The 19,494-nt window shown below is 42.9% G+C and overlaps 1 protein-coding gene across 1 annotated transcript in view; it reads left to right on the forward strand.

Annotated features, from left to right (window-relative positions):
• The first annotated feature begins 293 nt into the window (after nucleotides 1–293).
• Nucleotides 294–19,494, forward strand: part of NELL2 (neural EGFL like 2) — a 154,998-nt gene continuing 135,797 nt past the window's right edge. The window contains exons 1-2 of the mRNA XM_042792589.1: nucleotides 294–797; nucleotides 991–1,113. Coding sequence (XP_042648523.1) covers nucleotides 743–797; nucleotides 991–1,113 — 178 coding nt within the window. The 5' untranslated portion in view covers nucleotides 294–742. The remainder of the gene's footprint in view (nucleotides 798–990; nucleotides 1,114–19,494) is intronic.

Consider the following 19,494-nt stretch of genomic DNA (forward strand, 5'->3'; position numbering starts at 1 on the left):
GACGGCGCTACCTCGGCTCGGGGATTCAAGCGGTGACTTCAGCTGGGGCGGACGGGAGCGGAGCGCCGAGGCCTCCCGACCTGCCCCTGCCGCCCGGCCGCCGCCCCCCGCGGGGCAGCCCGGCCCTCCCCGCCGCCCCCGGCCCCGGCCAAGCTCCCCTCAAACTTCCCAGCGGCGCCGTAACCCCCGCAACCCCGACGGCGGGTCCCTCTCCCCTCCGCGCCCGGCGATCCCCGGGGCGGCGAGGCGGTGCCTCCCGGCCCGGCGGAGGCGGTGGGCGGCTCCCGCGGCCGCGGCATAAACCGGCGGCCCCTCCCCGCGGTCCCCGCTGGCCGGCGGGGAGGGAGAGCGGCGCTCCCGCGGGAGCCGGGCGGAGCGGTTGCGGCGGCTCAACTGCCGAGGAAGGGGCGGCAGCGGCGGGGCAAGGGCGCGCCGCCTCCGGCTGCCGCGGCCTCGCTCCTTCGCACGGCGGCAGGCTCCGCCGGTGCTCCCCCCCCCCCCCCATTGTCTGCCGCGGGCGGAGGGCTGCGCTGCCCGCCCGCCCCCCGCCCTCGCCTTTGTGTGCTCCGGCCGGCGGCGGGGCGGCGCGGCGCCCGGCGTGATGCGCGCTGCGGGGCGGCGGGGGGTCCGCTCCTCCCGGTGAGAGGCGGGGGAAGGGACCCAGCGCTCTGCCCCGGAGGTTTTTTTTCCACCCGCAGTCAGCCGGAGGAGGGGGACTATGGACTGAGCGCCTCGGTGTACCATGGAGTCCGGCAGCCGCTTGAGCACCCTCTGCCTTCTCCTCTGCCTGGGGCCAGGTAGGAGGATGCCGGACCCGCCGGGAGGGCGCCGGGGAGCGGGGCCGGGGGGAGCGCGGCCGCGATGATGCCCTGGTCCCCGAGGGGCCGGAGGTGCGGGGAGCAGCGGCGGAGGGGGGTGGTGGTGGTGGTGGTGGGGGGACTCGGAAAGTTGCAGTGTCGCCGGGTGGGGTAACAGCACTTTCTGGGTCAGTTGCAGGCTTTGGCGTGGACCCCTCGCTGCAGATCGACGTGCTGTCCGAGCTGGGAGGCTCGGCGGAGGGCGTGCGCCAGGTGCCGGGGCTGCACAACGGGAGCAAAGCCTTCCTCTTCCCAGGTACGGCCGCCCCCCGGCCCCCCCGGCCCCGCTCAACTCCCGCCGCCGCCGGGCCCCAGCGCCGCGCACGGGGGGCGCCCGCTCCTGAGGCACCCGGCGTCCTTTCCCTGCCCCTCCTGCCCGCTTTTCTTCCACTCCCCTTCTTACCCCCCCTCCTCCCACCCTCGTTTTTTTCTTTCTCATCCCCCACCCCCCACTTTTTTTTTTTTTTTTTTTTTTTTTTTTTTTTCCCCCTCCTTCTTTCACTGGTAGACGTTTAATTAAAGTATAGCAGGAACGGGGATGGCAGATGGCTTATTTTGTGAGTCGTGGGGTGCAGTGATGAATAATAGCACCACCCACTCTTCTGCTTTACTTGGGAAATGCTAAACATACCCTAGTTCCAGCTAAGGAAATGCTCACTGAAAGTTTCATGTGAATTGAGCAAGATACTGAAATGAAGTGCCCCGGAGGAGTGAGGCAGATGCTGAAAATAAGAATACCCTTTTTTACCATGAGAAAGTGGCCCTTGTGAGCTTCTATGCTATACCCCTCATGAGAAACAATGAGTTTTAGTCTCTTTCAGTGCTTGTGATTTTTTTTGTTGTTGTTGTTCATATTAGGAACAGAATTAAAATAGTAACCTTGTTCCATCTTTCAAAAATACATTTAGGAGGTTTATTAAAAGATAATTAAACTTCTTCATATTGTAATTCATAAAGGACAGTAAATAACTCTCAATGGCTAGTTGAATTTATTGGCATAGGTTACATTGCCTATACTCACTCATTATCAGTGTATTTTTGAATTGCACTTTAATAATGTAGTGATACATTAAATGAAGCTGGAGTCAAGAATGTTTTCAGGAAAAAAAAGCCCTCTACTTTAATTTAAAAACCTGAAGATGGCCTTTAGAATCAAGTCTCTCCTCTGAAAGATGAAATGCTCCTTAGAAATGTGACTAAACAAGAGCAAGGAATATGGCTCAACATCTGGCGAAGCAAGAGCAAATCTCTGCATCAGCCTGTAGTTTTAAAATAGGGGGACTTGGTTACTGACTGCTTGTGTCATGCCAGGAGTTTCAGCTCAGATGTGAAAGCATTTCTACTGCAACAGGCAAGAGGCTGTTTCCCATCCAGAAGAGTTATAATTCAAGGGAGATAGGATCTGGAAAGGGAATTTCTTTTTCATGTTTGCATTAATGAGATAATTTATCAGAAGCTAATAGTTGCCAAAGGCATTTTTTTTTTTTTTTTTTTTTAAGGTGATCTCTCTAGTGTTCTTCCCCGGTACAGCCAGCATGTGTCACTCTGGACGCATGGGCATCTGCGTTCTGAAACCCTGACACATGCCGGTGTGAAACATCCGCGATGGGCTTGTGGCTGCAGAGCAGAGCCCGCTGTGAAGGGGTGGCCGCTTCGAGCGGCACCACGTTGGTGTGGCTGTGGGGTTTGTGTCCCAAAATAGCTGTAATTTTTAAGGTATGGCTCTGCGTTGAGGCCCCATTGTGCTATAATGGGTTGGAGTGAGGGGGAAGTGAAAACTCCCTTTGGCATCGGTGGTAACAGGATTAGAGGTTTGTAAGAATGAGACTCTTTATTGTGTATTTTCCCAGTGTCAGGACAAAAAATTACTGGGTTACTAAAGAATTTTTTTCAAGTTGTTCCCTCTTTCTTTGTAATTATGAGTGTACATGGTTCCCAAATGGATTAGCAGTTTAGTCGTAACAAAAAGAGATAGGAGTTTTAAATTTTCACACTAGCCTTTTTATTTTGTTGAGAGGAATTGAGGGAATAACAAGGACAAAACCACTTGGTGGTGGCTGAAGTCACTCAGTATCCCTTGGGAAGTCTTCAGCACCCTGCACGACTGGAAATACTTTTCCTGCTACTGCATAAGATGACTGCTGATTTTCTTATAGTGAATGGGGTCCTTACTGAGCAGGCAGATTTTCATTTTTGAACTTGCATTTAGAAACAGAGAGATTTCCTTTCTTCATCAGACCACTGGGTCCACTTAGTCATTTTTGTTCTGCTCTTAGAGCTCATACCATGGGAACATTGCTGCAATGTATGCTTCTTAACTTATGTATTTGTAGTGTGTGAATTTCAAATATATGTGTGTGCTGACTTTAAATTTGTTTTTTTTGCCTATGTGTTTTTTCCTCATCCCAGCTAAAGCCTTAGCCAGAGACCCAAGTGATTTTGTGAAAAGGACACAAATGACTTTAAACGATCTATGAACTTGCTCTGGAAGCTTTAACTTGTGATCCTCTGCCTTTTGGTTTCTTTAGATATTGAATAATTTCTTGTATCATATGCATATTTATGACATTTTAATACGTTGCCTTTTTTGATAGACCACAGTTTCAACTGGTGTAAAGCCTTATTTTACATATGCTTAAAACATACAGAAAGCCTAAATGCTGTTTAATTTAGAAAGAAATTATGAAAGTGGCAGGTTGAACTGCCAACAGGTAACAGATAATTAAAGGTATATGATGGGAAAATTGTACATGCAGATAAAGCAGAGTAGTCTCTTTCCTTATGTTTCTAGGCGAAAAGTCAGTTTTGACTGCTTAATTAGATGTAGCATCAATTTTCAATACAAGGGTTTTAACATCTAATCGGCTGTTCTGACATTCTTCTTTGTGTAATTGATTTTTTTCAAAGGTACTTATATTTCTAGGCCATATAACACAGCAAGCAGTTACTCTCTGAAGGTAGCTTTAGTCTGTTATAGTCCATTCGAGAGCATTTAGATTGCTCCTTATACAGTTCCTGATTTAGAAATAATTATAGCCATTTGAAATTTGCAGTCACTTGGACTTTCTTTTTGTGTACCAATCTGCTCTGTCACTGTACAAATCTTACAGAAAGTATAAGATTTGGGAAAGAGAGCTGTTTCCACTGTCTTCAGCAGGATTAGATGCTGTGGTCTTCAATTCTAAAGCTTTTAAGGTGCCTGATGCTCCTTGCTTGTACTGGATGGTAGCATCTGAATGCCACTGTAATCTGGCTGTGGTTAGCTGCAGGGACTTCTCTTTCTGGAAATGTGATTTGCAAAGTAATTGTAAAATGTTCCAATGTAGCTTGTGGGAAGATACAATTATGAATAGGAAACAGGAGGAAGTCTTCCAAAATGTTAGTGTTGCTATATGTGAACATCTGCCAGCACTTTCTAGCCAACAGTAGATATTATGATGTCAAAATATGTTGAGAGGAAAATTATTCCTCTTCTGGTCAGAGCAGCAGAACAGAAGTCAGAATATCTAAACCACAAACTTTTCTCTGTTGGTGACTGTTTACATAAGTCAGTGAAATTTTCAATACCTTCATTTTCCCTTTGCAAAACAGGGATGACACTAAAGCTAAAGCCCAAATCAGGTGGGTGGATTGAAGTGTAATTAATGCAGGTGAAGAGAGCTTTTGGAGAAATACCAGTTGTCATTCTTAGAATTCTTTCTTTGTATTAATGCAGTGTATTTACAATTTGAAGAGATCGGTGGAGGTGAAAATCAATGTAACCATTTTCCCATGCAAATATGAAAATCATATTGCTGCAGGAGCACTTGTTGCATAGGTAACAGCAGGGAAATTCGAAAAGGCAGACAAAACCACAACGGCTGGAGGGTGCTGCAGGTTTTGGGATGGGTCAGACATACCTGATTTAAGTCTATGCTCAGGTTACTTAATGTTGAGCACATGCAAGGTCCCAGTGAAGCTGGGTATTTCAACGTGCAGTAGGAAATGGTGTTCTGAGGTGTGAGAATCTAAATAAGGGCTGCAAGAGTAACTTAGTCTCCTCTGTCACTCCCCTAGGCAGTAACTTTTTGTCACTGTCCCTCCTTCATGTAGACTTTGTATTATATTATATTTTATACGCATAGTATTTTGATAGTCTTTTTGGATCTTACTTCCTGTTGAGAGCAAATACTACACATCAGACTATCTTTGTCCAAAGAGTGTCTGTGTAGTAATGGAGACACCTTCCAACTGCCTCCAACAGCAGTGGAGAGTGGTGGAAGGTACGCTGTAAATTCAGTGATGGGAGACACCAAAAATGAAAGCCAAGTGATGTGTGGGGAAAGTATATGTCCATCAAAAGGTGTATATACTGCTCAAAGAGGAAGCTAAAGGGTGGACAGAAGAGTGCAGTCAGATGGTTACAAGCACAGGAACAATTTAAGGAAAAGGTAAAAAGAGCATGGCAGTCACAAAAATGTGGGAGCCTGTGTATCTGAATGCAGAACTTGGAACTCATTCAGAAGATAAGCTTTTTCTCTGTCAGTTAGGATATGTAACTCTTAATATGGTTGTAAATAATATTTAGGTACTTCTGATGAGAAGGGACAGTTCTAGAGGTAAGACACAGTATATTCTGATAGAGAACAAGATGTGCTCTAAAACAGCAGAGAGATGATTTAATCTGTCAGTGGGATGCATGAAAGGACTCAGCATTACTGTTCTTTGAATTGGGGCTTGCTGGCACAAACTGCTGGCAGAAAAAAACCCTTAAAATAGGCCTCTTGGTGTAAATGATTTGTTACTTGTTGCATGACTGGATCATTAGCCCATTATTTTAAAATGCTAGCAAGACAATATTACTATATATAATATATATATATTTTACATCCCTTTGGAAAGATCACTTTTTTTTTTGGCCCATAGTGCCATCTCTGGACGTTACTAAATAAAGGAGCTAAAAATAAAGCTTTAAAGTGAGATGCGAGCAGACTTTCTCTCATAGACGTAGGATTTATGTTGCTTGTGCGCTTCACATGCATTTTTTTCCTTGCCACCTGTCATTGAAACTATGGACAGATGCTTTCTTCATGTTCCAGCTGAGCTTGCTGAAAATATTACTGTTCCCAGCTGTTTGTCACCGCCTGAGAGCTAGAGGTTACTGTCCCCACAACTTTTCCAAAGCAAGAGATCATATGAGCATTCCCATGTCTGCTGATGGCAAAGTCAGCCAGCTTCAGGAGTAAAATCCCCTTTCTCCAGCTGTACTTGTCTCCCAGAGGAGCAGTTACAGACAGCTGGGGGAGAGGATGCTAATGTTGCCAACTGGCATGGCTGTCTGCAGAGTGAATACCTATCTGCAGTTTTTTTTGTCTTCAAAGCAAGCTGGTTTCTCTCAGAATCACTGACTCCTCAAAATGTGGGACCTCCAGCACAGAGGTCATCTGTAGGTAATAAAAATTCCCAGAATTTTTCAGAGGCAAAGAAAACCCCTCACCTCATAGTTTTCAGTAAGACTGAAATAATTGAGTTTAATTTCAGTAAGTACTGGAGTATTTTTCAATGTTAGAAATGCCTGGTGTAAGCAACACGGTAGCCAGAGAAAGCCAGATTTTTGGCATATCTGCTAACAGAACAGCCTATGCTTTCCTCCTACTCCCCCATCCCCTTCCACCTCTGGCACATTCCAAAGTGACCTCTGCACCCACGCAAACGGTAGCCATGGTGGTATGATGCTGCCAGGGTTGTGACTGATGCTGCTGGGGAGCTGGGCTGGATGTTGGAGAGCCCTGAAGAGCTGGGCTGCTTCTGCTAGGGCCTGCAGAGCAGGGGCTGCTGCCGCGAGGCATCCCCTCGCTCCAGAAGAGCCGACTATTCCTCCTCCTGTTAGCAGTGGTAGCAAGAGGAGGTGTTTGGGAAGTGTCTGCTGCTTGAAGAGCCTGCCCAAAAAAGGAGGAGGTAGAATGTGAGAATCCTGCATCCAGTTCCCATCCCAAACCATGCTGAGTTACCATGCGTGGGGAGCTAGGCTGTGCTTACCCACTGTGTAACCATACGCTGCTGAATAATCATGACTATACCTCGTACTGGAACCGGTGTTTCTTGCTAGCTACTGCCATGCTAGCTTACCTGTACAATAGCAGGGGAAAAAGTTATGGGAAGAAAAAAACTTAAATATTGCAGACTTGTGATTGATGCTTGTAATGGTGCAGCAGAGGGTAGGATTGAGAAATGGTAAGTGAATGGGGACCTAATATATGGCAGATACCAAGGAAACTCAAGTTTCCAGAGATGAAAAGTTTGTAAACCCTATCTATAGTCAGTAGTGCATAGTTGATACACAATAATGTTAAGAAATGACAGAAAACTTGACCTGTAGCATTTGTGGATTGTGAATGTCTTAATGGTGAAAGTTTCAAATAAATAATGTTGCTGAGAGTGTGTATTAGGCACATAAATCATCACAAAGGTATAAGTGTAGAGCAATAAGGTTGTTTTGAGTATGACTCTAAAAATTATGTCACTGTTTGTTGCAAGAAAAGGTATTTTACACAAATTTTTTTTTTTTGTTTTATTTTTCTAGAGTGCATTTTTTGGGAGAGGAAAGGAAATAAGCAGAAATTAAATAATCCCTCCATAGTCTCTGGGTTTTTTTTTTTTTTTTTTTTTTGTACTCACATCTCTTGCCACGTGTTTTGATATGGGCTCTTGTCACCTTTCAGTCTGTTAAATTCTTAGGAGCATGGGGAGAGAAATGATACCTGCTTGCTGATGTAGGCACCGTACCTTACCTGTCCAGATCCCCTTGGGAGACGGTGCCAAGCAGCATGACTTCCACAGCTTTGCTTGGGCTTGGTGGGACAGCTGAAGTAACCAGCCTCTGCTACTTCAACCTTTGAAGCGAATTAGTACCTGCATTTATTAATCAGTGAGGGTGTGATTCCATTTAGAGAAATGTCATATTTTATTGTGCTCTCGTGGGCTTGACCCAGTGCTTTTCACAGCCGGGTTGCATTTAATATCTACAATAAATTGAAGTCCCTGGGGGTCTGCTTTCTATTGGAACAATGCTGATTCTCTAAAACTTTTTCTTTTTAATGAGTGTTTGGTTGTTCAGGTAAATTCAAATAACCATGTTCTGTTTATACATTTGGTTTTGCCCAAAACAATTTGTACTGATTAATAACAATTAAAATTGCATTAGCTTGTTCCTAACATTACAGTGAAGCCTGTTCTAAAATATTCCAAGAACAAAACCTTTGTTGAAGCCGGTACTATCTCAGGGCACGACTCAGCATATTTGTTAGAAAGCTGAAAAATGTGTACGATGTGCAGCGCCGGGGCATGTATGGAAGGAAAATACATGAAGACGGTGTCAGTGTGGTGATGGGGGGGCAGAGCCCTGGTTGGTGCTGTGAGAAAGGGTGGGATGGTTGGAGGAGTGGAGGCCAAGGAGGCCTCTTCCCGTGTCGATGTCCCCATCGGGAGCAGCCAAACACAGACGGCTGCTCACCAGGCAGCCTCTCCTGGCAGCGTATGAGGGGGCAGTGGTCTCGGCTGAAGTTAAAGATGTGATGTTGACAGCAGGACAGCATCTGTCCGGCATGCCAGAGAACCCAGCGCCTGCAGCACGTGTGCCCTGAGGGGGGGGGACAGTGACTCTTCTGGGTAGCTGTCAAGCACGTCTTTGCATATTGCTGGGGGAGGATTGCATTAGCAAGGGGTAGTGACGTGGGAAAATGAGGTCTTGCTACCCATATGTAATTGCTTTTGCTGTGACATAGTTCTGCAGTCACAAAGTGTGGCTGAGACTAGCTAGGTTAATGTTGTGGGGTTTTTTTTTTTATGGTTTCTCCCCCCACTGCAGCACGGTTCATTCTCCAGTGAGGTTAACAGAGGACGGCAGCATTTCCTACACATCCCTTCGTTTAGATCAGTTATAATGTTTGTTTTTCCCCTACTGTTTGCTTATAAGTTGTGAGAAATATGTTTCCTACTCTCCCCAAACCCTTGCTTGCATTCTTCTAGTCTGTATCCTCTAGGACATATAGGTGCTGGCTTGGAAAAATGACTCCAAGAATGCTTAACTTCACTGCTTTCAGAGAGTCTTAAGGGAAGTACAGAACTGAGCTCGTAAGTTATTTAAAACCAGTGGATAAGAGCTGGAGATTATGTATAGCTGTCACGGGAAACTATACTTCCATGTAGTGACTCTTCAGTTCCCTATATTTTGTCTTGTTTGGTTGAATGCCAAGGTGCAGATCCATAGAGCAGTTGTATTCTACTTGCACTGCTAAGGTACAGCTGAATAAGGAGTGAAAAAGGAATTTTCACCAAATTTTTTCTGTCCATCTGTTTTGGCTAAATTCCTATACATTTTGTCTCAATGTTTAAGAAATACTATTTTTTCCATCTTGGCATTGTACAAAAGATTTCTTCTTAGAAAAATCTGAGAAGAAATATGATAAGAAAGGGTACTTCAGTTTTTCATTTTTTTGCCTGGTGTTGTTTTTCATGAAAAATACTCATTATGAATGTTCACTTAGATATTTCAGGTAGTTGTTATTGAACTTTAAAAACTTAAAACAAACTTGTATCAAATATATTATTTAAGTTACGGTCCCATTTAGGGAGTAAATTTTTCTTTTTTTTTTTTTTTTTTTTCAATTTGAACCATATTTAGTTGGAAAAAATGCTGTAGCCATCTTCAACACAGAAGAATTTTACAGCAAAATTTTCTCTTTATTTTCTATGTTAAACAACATTTTGTTTGCTTTTCTTTTTTTGGGGCATTACTTTTTTGAGGGTGTGTGATCCTGATGGCTTCAGAGAGAAATACAAGCTTCAAAAACTGACTTTTGTGTTGGGCCATCTTGGGAGATGCTACTCACAACTCTGTGGTTTTGCAAGGTGCTAAAGCAATGGGCATGGTCTAAGAGGATGAGTAGACTAAAAGAGACTTCTCAGGACAGCCTTCAAAAACCTTTTAGCAGATTAACATATTTGCGGCAGCAACAACATTGCTACGATAGACTGTAATGTTTCCAAAGGAGCCATTACAATCAATATTGCTAGCGATCCATAACTGAGAACTCTTTTAGTGGAATTTGAGTGGCAATTTCCCTCTCTGAAAATATAGAAGGAGTACAATAAGAAAAAGACCTCCAGTGGTAGAGTTGTTCTCTCTGTTAAAGCAATGTTTATATGGTTTTCCCAGCATAAATGCTTATTTGAGTATAATTAGATGGTGGTAATATCCACACTGTTTATCCTACCAAGAGAAGACATGTGCCAGCCTTGACTGGTAGTCTGGAAGTCTACCAGTCTCTAAGTACAGCTGTATGATGATCCAGAAGGGTTCCAATTGAGCTTTTGTGGTTTTGAGGTCAATAATCTGTGTTTTAATAACTCCCTAAGTATGTATTTGCATGCTGGGCCATGGCTATTCCAAAAGCGCTCTTAAGATTTCCTGTAACATTGGCTAATATCCCTTGAACTTGAAACAGTCCCCACATTTGCTCAGCACCCATTCAAGACTTGAGGAAAACCTTGTGTACCCTGTCCAGTGATGCTCTTTTTCAGAATCCCTGCATACATGATTATCATTTGAAGCATAAGGAAAGCATACTATAGTAAGAGATCTGGGAACGTGAATCTTTTTTTTTAAACTGGGATTGTGTCTGTGTTACTACATTTACTCTGGATTTCTCAATTTCAGAAAAATATCAATGAATTGCAGGGAGTGAAGAGAACAACAGCAAACCTGATTATATAGTAAAAAGGACTGGCTTACTAAGAAAGCTTTTGAAAGAACTTGAGTATGTACAGCTTGTCCAAGCAATGACAAAAGCGTTGTATAAGTGTCTAGTATTAGAAGATTCTTAGAGGTTTAAAATGAAGGAATTATTCAAAGAGCTAGAGGTAAGAGTAATGTAATGATATTATAAATGGAGAGGATTTAAGATAAAAGGAGACTTTCACAATGGACTAGTTGAGACTGTGGGATAGTTACTGAAAGGAAGTGGTGAAAATCTCCGGACTTTTGATACTGTTGAATATAGGGTGAAAGAAGAGAATTGAGGAAATATTAGCTATGTTGTAGTCAGTGTGACATTCAATTAATATGCTAAGGATGGGGTGGATGACCCTGCAAGTCTTTTATGGACTCTGAAAATCTGGGGTGTTGTTGGAATTGTTCTAGTATAGGGAGAGATTTTCAAAGACACAAAAGGATATCAAATACCTAATGCTTACTAAAATCCAACTGGTGCCCTTGAATTCTCCCTAAACTTGTTCTTAGGTGCACTTAAGTATATTTTAATGGTACTCGGTTAAAAGAAGCCTACAAGGACAAGGAAATCGGGGTTTGGAAGCATTTCTAATTTTAACTCATCCAAGCTTATAAATTGTGCATGTGTTTAAAACCTGTAGCTGATTCATTGGGGCTATCAGGCACATTCATAGAAGCATGGACTCCATTAATACCTGATTTAAATGAAAAATTTTTGCAGGAGTGTCTGAACTCTGGTCCTCCTCAGCTTCCATGGGACCTCTGGCAACAGTAGCTTGAGTCTCCAATGTACTTTGTGTCTGTCTGCCCTGCTCACATGTGAGCTGTGCGTATGGTATGCCTTGGTATCCCTACTCTTTGATGTTCCCAATTCAGAATCTTTCTAACCTTTTATTTTCCTGGCATCAAAGCAGATATCAGGTGAGTAGAGATTTTTCTGAGAATGCCAGTATGACTGGTGACTTGGATGTCCCTCATTTCTCCTCAGGTGTGGTCCCTCTGCCACTTCCCCCCTCGTATCTGCTGGTACCTGAATTCTCTCTACGGTTTAGTCTCCTGCCTTCTCCTCCCATCTGCTGCTGTTTGCTCAGCCTGCTGCCAGAGACCTGTGGCTAGCTACAGAGTTGTTGGATGTGTCTGGCATGCTTCAGGTGTAATTTTTTTCCAGTAGTGGCCTTCCTCTCCCTGCCTTGCTGAGCTGTTTTTGCAGTTGGGATGAAGGTTTGGGTTTTCTAGAGCTCTCTAAGTTGGTGACTTGACCATTCTCTTGTGTCAGAAATTAATCTTTCATGCAGACCACATCACTGTGGTCATCTGGGAAATTAGGATGGATCTCATATTAATGCTTTTTTAAGTTCACGATTGTGTTGTATGAAAATAAATCAGCCTTAACACTTAGAAGTTTGGTGAGCCAAAAGCAATTAATCCTAATGTGGGTAAAAAACAATTATACCCCAGAAAGCCAGAGGTGAAGTAAAGCTAGGATGAGAGATCCAAACCATTGCAAAGAGAGAGAAACAGATTCTTAATGGGGAAAAAATCTAAACCCTTCAGGGCATCCACAAATGATTGGGGTTGGGCTAGATGATCTCAAGAGGTCCCTCCAAGCTTAAGTGATTCTGTGAAACACAGGCTGCAGGCAGTAGGTCCTCAGGAGCGACATATTGGTCACAGGGAAAGGAGGTTTTGAGAGAAAATGACCAAGCAGAGATCATGAGTAGCTCTTGCTGACACTTGCACAGTGAGAACCAAGCGAGGCAGAGATATGGTGTGCTGCTCAGAGGGTGTAGGAGTTTCTACACTCAGCGTGATCATATCTAGAGGTGCCCTTGTGGGTGCTGGTTTTCTACAGTCTGTCATTATATGGCCCGTTTCCCTGCTGGAATATGATACGTTTAAGAAGCCTGAATTGTGTCCTGTCTTTGGGAGGAGGTAGTTCAAGTAATTCAGTTTGATCTACACCTAGCATAATCTGCGAGTGCAGTTTATTATTGCTGTTAAGTTTGTACTTTATTGTTTTTAATTGATAAGGCTTTGTTTATCTTTGCTAGCCTGCTTTTTCATTTGGAAAAGGCTGACAACACTGCTTCCTCCTCCTGTCTTCCATTTGGCGTGACTTGCATAACTTTTAAAATCCTGACCATACTATACAACTAGGGATTAGAAATAAATTCAGTCTTTTAGCAGTTCTCATGTGTGTCATGCCCTTATTACAGTAACAGTAGGGCTGGAAGGCAACATATTATTTTTCTTGTGCTCTTCATTCTGTGTCCCAGTGTTAACAGCATTTCTTTGTGTGATATTTTTGTTTGTTGTTAGGTCAGTTTGACACAAAGTGCTTATATGACAGTACGCAGCCAAGCATAACTAGGTGCATATGCCGCAGATGGCAGCAGTAAGGAAAACAAGACAGGCTTGATTTTTCTCCACAGGTTTCAAGGTGTTCTCAAAGCAGCTTCTAGAAGACTGCTTTGTGCCTAAAGGGGTGTAAGTTTGTGCATGTATATATACACATATATCTTTATAAAGCTGTAGTAGCTGCAACCTTTTAAATGTAGCTGGAACCTATCTTGAAAAAGCAGACAGAAATCCCACTCTATGCTACCTCTGTGCTCTTGTTCAAACATAATAGGTTTTATAGCAGTGTTGGCCATGAAAAACCTGAACATCATCATCGTAAGTAGCAGTACTTGCTGCTACCTATGAGGGAGCGCATACAAAGTATCTTCAGAATTTAAAGAGGAATTGAGAATAGTGTTGGAGTATAGGCTAGGGAAAACTGGTAATCAATCAGAAAAGCTATTGCATCATATAGTTGATAACCCGGAACCTATAAATCACCCGAAAGTGTTACAATAATAAATACCTGGGGCAGAACATAGTGTACAACACACATTTTAATTTCCTGGAAGTGGAATTTCTGTAACAAGAACAGAAGTAATCTTTTATCTTCATCATTTTGTTATCATGTAATAGGTCCCCACTGAGTAGCACCCTCTCTCCTGGTGATAGTATCGAGCATGACAGACTTACAGTGGAAGGGATAGTAGTTCTTGTGGGCAAGGAGCAATGGTTTTCTGTATCATGTAAAAATCCCTGATAGTATTTTTTGTATGGTGCTTCCGCCTGCGTTGATATGCACATTCCTTATATTCATTTCAGAAATGTTCAGGAGTGCACATTTACATTTTCTTAGGCAGTTTGGTGGGAATTTAGTAACAATCTAGCGTGGTAGGATCTGTACTGCTTGTTAAGCAAATCAGCTGCTTCTGTGCTAACAATACAGACTTCTAATCTGGAGCCCTCCACATTCAAAGTTCAGGGTTTTCCTACAGTCAGGTTTCTTATCCTTTCAATTGCAAAAGGTTTGAAAAATTGTCAGAAATATGCTAGTGTTCACTAGAACCTTTACTGTATTTATTTACCTCTTACTTACTTTTTGCCTACTGAGTCCAAAAGTCATGAAACCCTTGTTTATGGACCCTATATGTTTTTGGAAGAGCGCACCTGACTTGCTGAGGAGCAGCCAGACTGCTTTACCTTACAGTAAATGGTTCCCCCTTGTAATCGGGTGCATATTCCTTCTTTGCCAAAGGGAGAATGAGAGGTGTTTAAGTGTTTTAGCATTGTCTTCTGGTAAGTTAAGCCTGAAATTGAGAGCGCTGTGATACCTAGTCCTGATACTCAAATGGGTGTTTATAATGGTCTAAATCTGCTGCTTGTTCTCTCTGCATCATTTTCCCTGTGTTGTATGGATCTACTAACCAAGCAAAGGTGCTATCTGTGGCTGTTCGTATTGTGTTGCTGACACACTGAGAGACACCACCATTGAGAGGACATTCCCCTGATCTGTAATGCAGGTGGGGAATCATGCCAAGCTGCATGCTGCACCATTCAAAAGCTTCACTGAAGCAACTGGATTCTGCTTGTGTAGTAGGTGGCTGGGCTCGAAGGACGGATCCACCTTCCCTGTTCCACACAGCGTGGTCTAGTTAGGTATGTGTGCTCCACAAAGAATGATTTCATAGTCCCAGTCTCAAGATCATCTCGGGAGTTTGGCCATGTTTTGAAAGAGCTTGATTGGATTTTAGAGGCTAGCATCTGAAAAATTGTTTTGTAGACACACAGGGATGCAAAGCAGACTGTTTCAGCAGAGGAAGTCAGTAGTTGGGCTGTGGGAAGGTAAGCTTAGCATTACAGAAAGATTCAGCTTGATGTGAATTTCCTTGGTTTCTAGAAGCAGCCAGTACATAAGCTCAGAGGCTTAACCCAGCCACTAGTATAATCACTCTCAAAATAGCATTGTATCATCTCTTTTTCAGAATGCTTCTAGATAGATTTCAGTGGTATTATTGTCAATTTACAGTGAATGCATAATATATTACAGCTGTAGTTTGCCCCAGACAGCCTTGGATTTGCAAACTCTTTTGTAAAGAGTCATCTAACTCAGTGCCAGGAGCTGGCAGAAATGGTTGAGGACTTGCTGCTGCTCCATTATCTCATTCTATCATATTGGGTAGACGGGTTTTCCCCTATTAAATATGTTATATTTTAATTAATTTTTAATGTTCCTTTAGTTTTTTTTAAAAAAAAAAAGTTTAAAAAAGCAAACAAGCTTAACAAGCCAAGCAAAAATTCTCTGGAGACTTTGACCATGGAGAAGAAAACATTACAAAGTGCTTTGAATGAAATCATGATTACTTATGCAAATGCACAAACTACTACTGATTATACAAGAAGGTTAGGTCCGTAATAATGGTTTAGTTATTTCAGATCAGAAACACTGCTGCTGTATTCAAGCATGTATGTCCAGGCTCTCAGTGCCTTTTCCCCATCTTGTCCCACTGTGGATTCATGTTCTCAGATGTGCCCAAATGACTTTAAACACACAAGTATGTAGCTTGTATGAGCCAGAATTTTGGCCAGAAGCGATATGATTAACAAATTTTGAGGATACAACTACGAACAGTCAATATAAATAGGGGAAGAGTGTGCGTGTGTGTGTGTGTGTGTTCAGAGATAGGAGTCTCCTTTGTCAGTTAGTTGTGACTTACGGGACTTTTGCCTATGGTTTGAGCTGGAGGAAAGCCCTTGCTGAATGACACACCAGAGCTGTAGCTAACATTCAGAATAGAGAAGACTGCAAAGCAAAGGCAATTGGAATCTCCCCAAATGCTGCAAGAACAAAGTGTGATGTTTTCCCCCTTGTTTTTGGCTTCAAGTCAGTTTTTGTTTTGATTGTTTAGTTTCAGCTGAAGTGCATTTTGCCCTCTTTTTTTCTCCTTACCATCCATTGCAGTTCTTTCTGCATAAATCCTTATTGAGCCATTTCCTTAATGGAAGAAATAAGGGAATCACACAATTGGTGGTCACTGTGGTGGTGTCTAAACTACAAAGGCAGTTTGTGGGGTATCCCCCCTAAACCATCTGTAGGATATCCCAAGCTCCTGATCATTCAACTTGGGAGATTTTACTGGAGTCCTTGCTCTTGGCATTCATGAGTTTTTGTTCTGGTGAGACCAGGTTGTAACTAGTTTATAAGGAGCACTTGGATGCATAAAGGTCTAGATGTACCCAGTTGGATCTTGATAGAAATTAGGTTGTAGTCCCAGTGTTCACCCAGGCTTGGGAACTGGGCAGTGCTCCTGCGCTCTGCAGGTCATGCATACCCTTTGGGAATGGCCCCAGTGAGAGACTTACAAGATCAGTGTTTGCTCTGTATCTTGTTTTTTAAACTTGAGGTAGAACTACAGTGCCTTCCTCCAGAGCTCCTTCCTACAGCCTTGGAGAAACCAAGTCAGGTTCACGTGGGTTTGGAAAACTGTAGCTGTTCCTGTTTTGCTAGTCTCTCTGAAACAACTGGGAATCTATGAGAAGGGAATGAACAAATGTATACAAAAAGTAGCTCAAAATGTTTTATCAACCAGTGCTTTATGTATCAGTTCAAATAAAAAGGCAAACCAATCAACCTTCCCCCTGAAGTATCTAAAGTCTAACACGTCTGTCAGGGTTTTGGTCTAATAAAGGTTGTTTTACTTATATCTTCAGTTTTCACTACAGGAATGCAACTCTTGAATTTGAATGACCCTGCTCCACTTAAAAACCTGCTGAACTCTTTCAAGCTTGTAAAGATTCTGCTTTTGGATTGGCTTTGCATGCTCTGTTTTCTGGGATCAGCTCACCACACATTGGTTACTTAAAAGAACAATATAAAGTAAACAGTTTCAGATACTGTTGCCCTTTGTAGGCTGTGTGAAATCCCTAGTTAAGAAAAAGATTTTAATCCAAAAATGTTAATATGGGAAAGTGACATGATGTGTATATATGCTTGTGACACTGATCCCAACTGGTGTAGGAAAACAAAACAAAATTGAGCTAGCCCCATTATTTTTCAGACTCTTTTTACCCTGCAACCCTTTTCCTTTTTCTCACAAACCACTAGAATTTAATTTGGAAAGTTCATCAAACTTAGTCAGATGCAGAATTGATTTATAGATGCTGCTATTAAAAGCTGATTATGTGCACATGAAACAAACTGTGGAGCTCAATTAATTAGGAAGCCCTCCTCAAAGACTCTTCTGCAGGAGTTCGGTTTATAATTCAGTTCATACTGTATGTTTAGCTTTAGATGCACTTCAGAAACTCAAGAGCACACCTTTTCCTAAGACAAGTTATCCATTCTGTTTAATAACTGTTTGTTTTGATTGTGAACTGGAAAACATCTGTAATGTATGTCTTGTCCTAAACCATATTTGCCTGTAGTTTTCCCACTGTGCGATTTAGTATGCCGCTGGTGCTGTGTATGGAAAATTTCCTTCTTAAATCCAGTAATTTGTTCATGGCTGCTTCCAAAGCCTTTTTTTTTTTGGGATGGGGATGGGCCGGTTAAAGCTGGAGCAGTTGCCTAATACTGTTCCTCATATGTTTGCATGTATGCAGTTGTCATCATAGGGATGAGGAGAAGGAATTAAAGGCTGGTGGCAGAGCAAAAGGTAGAACCGCCTCATTCTGCAGCACCAGTTTAGACTGGTGGAAGTGCCTTTGGACCTATGGAGTGGGTCCTGTTGAAAGTTAGACTTACTGTCCTGGTAACAGTGCAGTAATTATCATCTCATGAGCATGACTGAAATGACAGTGTCTGCACTTGATGCCTCCAGGAAACACTTGTGTGGCTTTGGTATTTGCTGCAAAGCTCTGAATGCAGATTCTCTCAGGGGAAAAAATGTCTCCTAGTTGTGAGGGCATAGGGTAGAGGTAGCCACAAAGTTTGTGCTCTGAAGAGCTGACTTCCAGCAGGTCTTACGGTCAGTGGTTTTTGTCACTGAGTTTTCAGATTGCTTTGCAATGTTAAATCTTAAGAGACTTGGTTTTCTATGCCTGTGGCCAGCTGATCACCTCATAACTAGATGTTTCAGCTGAAGGTTGACTACCACATACTGTTTGTTTGTGTCCTTGTAAATCGTTATCATGGCCAACCATGGTAAGAGTTATTTTTTCCTTTCTCCAGCCTCCTTCCCCCAGTCTGCTGTGTTGTTTTCAGTACTTCTGCTAACTTGCATGTCTCAAACCAGCCACATGTGTTACCACATGAGCATTATCATTCCTTTACGATGCCAAATTGGGCAGGAGTGTTGATCTGCTTGAGGGTAGATAGGCACTACAGAGGAATCTAGACAGGCTGGATCAATGGGATGAGGCCAATTGTATGAGGTTCAACAAGATCAAATGCTGGGGCCTGCACTTGGGTCATAACAGCCCCACATAATGCTACAGGCTTGGGGAAGAGTGGCTGGAAAGCTGCCATGCAGAAAAGGACCTGAGGGTGTTGGTCAACAGCTGGCTGAATATGAGCTGGCAGTGTGCCCAGGTGGCCAAATAGTGTGGCCATCAGAACTAGGGAAGTGATTGTCCCCCTGTACTCATCACTGGTGAGGCTTCAGCTCGAATACTGTGTCAGTTTTCATCCCCTCACTACAAGAAAGACTTTGAGGTGCTGGAGCGTGTCCAGAGAAGAGCAATGAAGCTGGTGAAGGGTCTAGAGCACAAGTCTTATGAGGAGCAGCTGAGGGAATTGGGGTTGTTTAGCCTGGAGAAGAGGAAGCTCAGGGAAGACCTTATCGGTCTCTACAACTAGCTGAAAGGAGGTTGTAGTGGGATGGATGTTGACCTCTTCTCCCAAGTAACAATCAATAAGACAAGAAGTAATGGCCTCAACTTGTGCCAGGGGAGGTTTAGATTGGATATTAGGAAAAATTTCTTCCCTGAAAGGATTGTCAAGCATTGGAATAGGTTGCCCAGGGAAGTGGTGGCGTCACCACCCCTGGAGGTATTTAAAAGATGTGTAGATGTGGTGCTTAGGGACATGGTTTAGTGGTGGACTTGGCAGTGATAGATTAATGGTTGGACCTGATGATCTTTGGTCTTTTCCAGCCTGACCCATACTATGATTCTAAGGGTATTTCCATGCTATAAGCTTTGACTTAAATAAGGAGCGCAACATGCTCTGAGTTTGGATTTTTGTTTCTTTCATTGTCACTTTGAACTTCATTCTTCTATAAATTAAAGATGGAGCACTGACAGTATGGATTTGTGAGTTGTCATGGTGTGGTCAAACCAAACATATGCAGTATTCTAGGAAAGTAAACCCAATATGTGGGTATCATGGCTAGATACAAATTCCTCATCCAAACTAATAGTTCTCTCCTTATTTTTGCCCTCTAATATAAGAAGATTTGTGCCTTTGGTTTTATGTATTAGAAATGCTCACAGTATGAGATTTTTATGTAACTGTTGAGAAACCACAAATTTTTATCTGATATATACCAGTTTGATATTCCAAGCTATTATGGAAGAAGTCCAGTTCCAGTA

This window comes from Tyto alba, unplaced genomic scaffold (assembly GCF_018691265.1).
Source record: "Tyto alba isolate M040663 unplaced genomic scaffold, T.alba_DEE_v4.0 Super-Scaffold_2, whole genome shotgun sequence".
Taxonomy (NCBI): Eukaryota; Metazoa; Chordata; class Aves; order Strigiformes; family Tytonidae; genus Tyto; species Tyto alba.